General features: G+C 43.1%; 1 protein-coding gene across 1 annotated transcript in view; it reads right to left on the minus strand.

The window, feature by feature from the left end:
• Positions 1-706: 706 nt before the first annotated feature.
• LOC112068522 (protocadherin-9-like) overlaps positions 707-6,963 on the minus strand; it is a 192,772-nt gene continuing 186,515 nt past the window's right edge. The window contains exon 4 of the mRNA XM_024135678.2: positions 707-1,471. Coding sequence (XP_023991446.2) covers positions 1,026-1,471 — 446 coding nt within the window. The 3' untranslated portion in view covers positions 707-1,025. The remainder of the gene's footprint in view (positions 1,472-6,963) is intronic.

A 6,963-nucleotide genomic window follows, 5' to 3' on the forward strand; every position in this document is an offset into this window, starting at 1 on the left:
GATTTTCAGACAAGAGTAGGAACGGCGCAGAAGGGGCGGTGGTTGCAAATCTATCTGCAGAAGACTTGCCTGCAGAGTTTGTTATACTACCAGGTCTGTTCCCAACAGTTTGAACGTTTCTCTACTTTTAAAATCCACCTCCTCTAAAGACAAGTCCTCTCACCGTTGCCCGCCTGCTATAGACCACGCCTCTGCCCCCAGCTGTGCTCTGGACAAGCTATAGTTAACTGATTGCCCCCCATGCTATGCTTCAGAGGCTTCGTGCTGCTAGGCGACCTAAATGAACAATGTCCAACCCCACCCCAGCCACCCTACCAATAGAGCTTGATGGCGCCTCGAATGCTCACAACAACATTATCAATGAACGCTACCAGGTACCACCCCCAATTCCGTAACCACGGTACTCAATTAAGATATCATGGCCTAGACAACGTGCCCTCCAAGTACATCTAGGTATCTTCACATATGACCACGACTCAGGGGTTAAGAGGGGTCCGGCTCTCGGCTGGTGACAGGTCCTTGCGCGTCCCTCCCCCCCTAGTCCTCTCCCGCGTCGTTCGTGCCTCATCTGTGTTCTTGTAGGTGGTTTGTATGGGGCTTGAGCCTCACATAATTGTGGAGACTGAGTAACAACATTGTGGAGACTGAGTAACAACATAGTGGAGACTGAGTAACATCATAGTGGAGACTGAGTAACAACATTGTGGAGACTGAGTAACAACATTGTGGAGACTGAGTAACATCATAGTGGAGACTGAGTAACAACATTGTGGAGACTGAGTAACAACATTGTGGAGACTGAGTAACAACATTGTGGAGACTGAGTAACAACATTGTGGAGACAGAGTAACAGTTTTGTCGTTATCCCTTCATCCACATTTCATGTTCACACACATACACACAAAATATCAAGATACATTCGATAAAGTGGTTGGTGTTACTCTGTCCCCTTACAGCCCCTTACAGTTGATGTTAAATATACATCAATATACATTAGACAAACTGGTTGGTGTTACTTTGGCCCCTTACAGCTGATGCTCATGTAAGAAGGCAGACGATCCTTCGGTGGCTGGGGTCTGCTGGCTTGACAAAGGCGAGGAAAAGCTGGCCAGAGGGATGACCTTGACGGGGTCAGACACCTTACTCTTGCTACTGCAGTGTCTTTCCAGAGTGTTGTAGAACTGCGGCCGGTTCATCCCTTTAGCCAGATCGTCTTTGGGCACAGACCTGCCCAGGGTATGGCACTGACGCCCATCCGCCTTGGCTCCCCTGGCCCAGGGGTAACTCTGCTGGTGCTGGAAGCCAAAGGAGGGCAGGGTAGGCAGGGTACCCGTGTTGGAAGGAGACTGGAACTGGGTCACCAGGACGGGGGGCATCCAGCAGCTGTCTGAGTGTCCCAGGATCAGACATTCCTGGGTGCACGTCTCCGAGGCTTCCGCCAGAGCCTTGGTCAGGTTCACCTCCACCATGGCTGCAGCACAAAGACATTAAGCGAAAGAGAATAAAATAAGACAAAGAGAAGAAAATAATGATAGCTCAGTTAAACCATTTCAGCATGCCATTTACTGTTAGTAAAAGGATTGAGACAAGGATATTGTAGTGCTGGGACTTTTTTGTTTAGTTAGAGAGGGGTCAAGAAAAACAAAAAACAACTGCTAAGTTAGTAGAATAAAATTGTATGTTTAACTGAAGGTGACCTGTAAATGTTAACCTGTTAGATGTTTAACTGAAGGTGACCTGTAAATGTTAACCTGTTAGATGTTTAACTGAAGATCCTCTGTCCGCTGAGTTTCAATCCTCATCCTCCTGCTATCAATACCACTCCCTAGGCTTTCTCCTCCCCTGAAATTTACTTTCCTCTCCTCTCGCTAATACTCATCCGAACTAGGTCTCCACCCCTCCCTGCTTTCTCACCCTCGTGCTATCTCCTCCCTGTTTCTCCCTCCCTTGCTATCTCCCTCCTCTATTTGCCCTCCCGCCTCTTTCTCCCTCCCTTTTCCCCCCCATGAACCTCCTCCCGCAACGCTCCCTGAATCTCCCTCCCTGCTTCTCCCTCCCTGAATTCTCCTCCGCTATCTCCTCCCTGCTATCTCCCTCCCGGCTTTCCTCCTCGTCCCTGCTATCTCACCTCCCTGCTATCTCCCTCCTTGCTTTCTCCCTTCCTTCTTTCTCCCTCCCTGCTTTTCCCCTCCCCGGAATGGCAAATACGTTAATAGCTCATAACTATCATGTGTACCTTGCAGATTAAAATTTTGCTAAAAAGATATCCTAAGAATGTTGAATTAAGTGTGATATGAGTGTGATTTTACATGTTTTAGTTATCATAAATGACGCAAAATTGATGTAATGGCTTTGAGTAGATAGCACGAATCAGAGATGCAAAGTGTGCATCGGTGCAAAATTTTTTTAGTTATACTAAATGTGTATAGGGTGATCATATAAATATTTAGAAACAGATAAGCCAAATACTCAGAAAACCACACAACAGAGACTGAGTTCTTATTTAAATTAATCTATACTGGGAATTGCATGCTCTGCTTGTAAGTTAAACATCGAGGGATAACAATGGAATTACCATGGTTGTGATATGGATTCATGTTTAATCAATCCTGCTGTTTATTTCTCTCTGTGGTATTTATCAATCACGAATTTTACTGCTTTCTATCCTCTTCAGTATTAACATTCTTATACCGTTATTTACATATTTAACCACGTTCACTTTCCAGTTATTAACATCTTTCACTCAGTAACAATTTACGGTCACCTTTCATGTTCACATCTATAGCAGTGTTTACATTTACAGGTTCACGCTTCAGTTTATCAGCATTCTATACATAGCGTAGAGCATTGTACGAGGGTGTCACCTGCATTTAAACATTATAGATCGGAGCCCGATAAACAATTATTGAGTCCTCGGTTCACATGTTAAACATGCTATAAATCAGGGTAACATTTGTACAGGGATCAATTTCAAAGTAATAATCTATTATAGTTTAACTTAAATATGAACATTTTCGGATGCGTCACTTCATGTTAATACATTTCTAACAGGTTAATCATTACAGGTCACCTTCAGTTATAACATCTATACACAGTCAGTGCTAAACATTTACTAGTTGCAATCCCTTCCATTTTAAACAATTCTAACTAGGATATACTATTGTATTCAGTGTCATCCTCAGTATGTTTAAACATATCATCTTTATGTCTAAGCTTAACTTAGACAGATTGTTTTTTTTGTTTTTCTTTGACCACCCTCTCTATATTAAAACAAAAAAGGTCCCAGCACTTACATAACCTTGTCTCAATCCTTTGGACAACGTAAATGGGCATTGCTTAAATGGTTTACTGGGAGCTAGTCATGATTTTCTCTTCTCTTGTCTTTATTTAATTCTCTTTTCGCTTTAATGGTCTTTGGTGCTGCATCCATGTTGATGGTTGAGCCTATCCATAGGCTCTTAGGGCGGGAAGTGGCGCCTCTCGGAAGTTGAATGGACACTCGAGGAAGGCTGTCCTGGAGCCAGCTCGAACCGTGGTGTGCCCACCCAGTTCCAGTGCTCTTCCAACACGGGTACTGCTTACCTGCCCTCCTTGGGCTTCCAGCACCAGCAGAGTTACCCTGGCCAGGAGCCCAAGCGCGCGATTGGGCGATCATGTGCCATAATGCCCTGGGCAGGTCTGTGCCCAAAGACGATCTGGCTAAAGGCGATGAGGACCGCAGATGTCTACATATCACACTCTCAGGAAGACACTGCATAGCCAAGAAGTCAGTGTCTGACCCGTCAAGTATCTCTGCCAGCTTTTCCTATCGCCGTTTGTCAAGCCAAGCCAGACCGCAAGCCACCGAAGGATGTCTGCCTTCTCATGAGCATCAAGCTGTAATGGGCCCAAAAGTAACACCAACCCAGTTTGTTAATGATATTTGAATGTATATTAACAGTGACGTAAGGAGCTGCTAAGGGGAGAGATGTGAGACACCAACCACATTTTATCGAATTAATTCTTGATAATTAAGGTGTAGTAATGAGAGTTGATACATGAAATGTGGATGAAGGATAATAGACAAAACTGGTTACTTCTGTCTTCTCACAATGTTTGTTACCAGTCTCCAAATGTTATGTTACATCATTCCCACAATGTATGTTACTCTAGTCTCCACAATGTTGTTATCGCTCCATACTGATGTTACCAGTCCCACAATGTTGTACTCAGATCTCCACAATGTTTTACTCAGTCTTCCACATGATTTATTCAAGTCTCACACTATTTGTTACTCAGATCGTCCACAAATGTGTTATAACCTGTCGCTCCCTCACAATGTTGTTACTCACACAGTCTCCAACTATGTATTTTTTCACTCAGTCTCAAATGTTTTTACTCCAAGCTCCAGCAATGTTGTAAACTCTCAGGTCTCCACATATATGTTTTACTCAGTTCTCCATATGTGTTCCTCAGCTCCACAATGATGTTACTCAGTTCCACATATGTTGTTACTCAATCCTCCGACTATGTTGTTTACTAAGTCTCCACTTATGTTGTTTTACTCAGTCTCCACCACTGATGCTTTCCAGTCTCCACAATGTTTACTCATGTCTCCACAATGTTTTACCTCATCTCCACAATGATCGTTACTCATTCTCACTAATGTGTTTACCAGCTCCCACAATCGTTAGATATCAACCAAATCCTCCACATGTGTTACCAGTCTCCACATGTTGTCTATCTCATTCTCCACAATATTGATTATTACCGAAGTGTCTCCTACAAGATTTGTTACTGCACAGCATTACTACACTTTGTTAAAACTCAAGGGCTACAGCATATGACTGTACTCACTCTCGACCTATGTTGTTACTACATTTCTTCCAACCCTATGTATTTTGACTGGCCAGTCGCCACAATGACTGTTACGCGTCTCCACAATGGTTGCTTGCTCGAGATCTCTCTCACTATGTCTTGCTTGTCACTCGTCTCCACAATGGTGTTCACTCTCAGCTCCTGACAATGTTTGTTCACTCACGTCTCCACTAATGTTGTGTCACATCATATCTCCACTGATAGATTGTTTTGACTCACACACTAGCCACTACTGTGCTACGTCAGTCTCCACAAGTTGTTACTCACAGTCTCCCACTAATAGGATTTTTACTCAGTCCCACAATGTTGTACTCAGTTCCACCTATGTCTAACTGCATCCTCAACGCCATTTGTGGATTTACACAGTCCTTCCTCAGCATGCTTAGACTAAACTGGAATCCAGTCCTCCACTATGTTGTTCCTCACAAGTCTCTCACTACGTTAGTTTACTCCATATCTCTCACACTATGTTCGTTCTGATAGTCTAGTCGCCTCACTAGTGTCATAGTATACTTCAGTCTCCACAAATGGTAAAGTTATCATCTTCCATCATATTATTGTTTTCACTCAGCTCCCACATATGCGCAATAGTTACTCAGTCTCCCAATGAGATGTTACTCAGTCTCCAACATGTGATGTTACTCACGTCTCCATGTTCTCAGTCCACATCGATGTTCTCACTCATGTGTTCAGTCCCACAATGTTGATGTCCTCACAGTGTACCAGTTCTCCACCGATGATGTCTCGACCAGTCTCTACAAATGTGTTACTCAGTCTCCACAATGGTATCATCTCCACAATGATGTTACTCGTCTCCCAATGATGTTATCAGGCATTCCACTATGTATGTTACTCAGTCCCACTGTTTCTCAGTATATTGTGTACTCAGTCGTCACTATGTTGTTATACTCAGTGCCACCACAAGGTGATGTTACACAGTCTCCACAATGTTGTTATTCTTAGTCTCCAAATGTTGTTACTCAGTCTCCACTATGTTTTTGACTCTAGTCATCCACATAGTTGTTACTCAGTCGCCACACAGGTTACATTCGAGTGTTACCAGTCTCCACAATGATGTTACTCAGTCTCCCCACAATGATCTGTCTACTCACTCTCCACCATGTTGTTACCGCAGTCTCACTATGTGCTTACACAGCTCCCACTATTGATTTTTACTCGAGTCTCCATAGTTGTACTTCAGTCTCCAACAATGTGTTACTCAGTCTCCAACAATGATATGTGAACCTGACAGGTTGTCTCTAAGAATTATGTTTTATCCAGTAATCCAACTAATGTCTGTTTCTCAGTCCTCCACTATTTGTTACAACTTCAATCTCCCCACAATTGGTACACATCTCCAAATTGTACTCAGTACTCCACAAATAAATGTTATCATCAGTCTCCACAATCTGAGTTATGACTCAGTCTACACAATGATTGTTACTCAGATCTCCACAATGATGTTTTACTCCAGTTCCTCCAAGCAATGGTGGTATACGTACAAGTGCTCCGAGCAAAGTAGTTGGCAGTTGGATTCCATCTCCTACAATGTGTTTGTCTTAAGTCGCCACAATTGGCGGACTCAGGATGCTACTCACAATTGTTGTTACTACAGTACCTCACACCTAAGAGTTACTCATCTCCCAAATGTTGTTCCTAGTCGCCAACAATGTTCTGGTACTCACTTCTCTCCACAAATGCTTGTTATCTGAGATCACCACAGAAATGATTGTTGACTCAAGATGTTCTCTCACAATCACAAGTTAATCAGCATGCGCCACATAATGTGTTACTCAGTCTCTCAGCATGTATACCTTAAACAAGCTCACATCTTCTACTAGTTAATCGTCAGTATCTGCCACAATGTTGCTTACTCAGTATCTCCACTAAGTCGATTATCTCACGATCTCACATATGTGTGCTGTGAGGTAACAGATCACCACAATGATTAGTTGCTCAGGTCTCACACAATGTTTGTTACTAAGGACTTACGTCTCCACTTGCATATGGTTACACTCGATCTCCTAACAGATGGTTTCTTACAACACACTACTCCACAACTGTATGTACTCAATCCATACACATATGATGATCTACTCTAGTCTC

The sequence above is a fragment of the Salvelinus sp. IW2-2015 genome, unplaced genomic scaffold (genome assembly GCF_002910315.2).
Source record: "Salvelinus sp. IW2-2015 unplaced genomic scaffold, ASM291031v2 Un_scaffold552, whole genome shotgun sequence".
NCBI classification, from domain to species: domain Eukaryota; kingdom Metazoa; phylum Chordata; class Actinopteri; order Salmoniformes; family Salmonidae; genus Salvelinus; species Salvelinus sp. IW2-2015.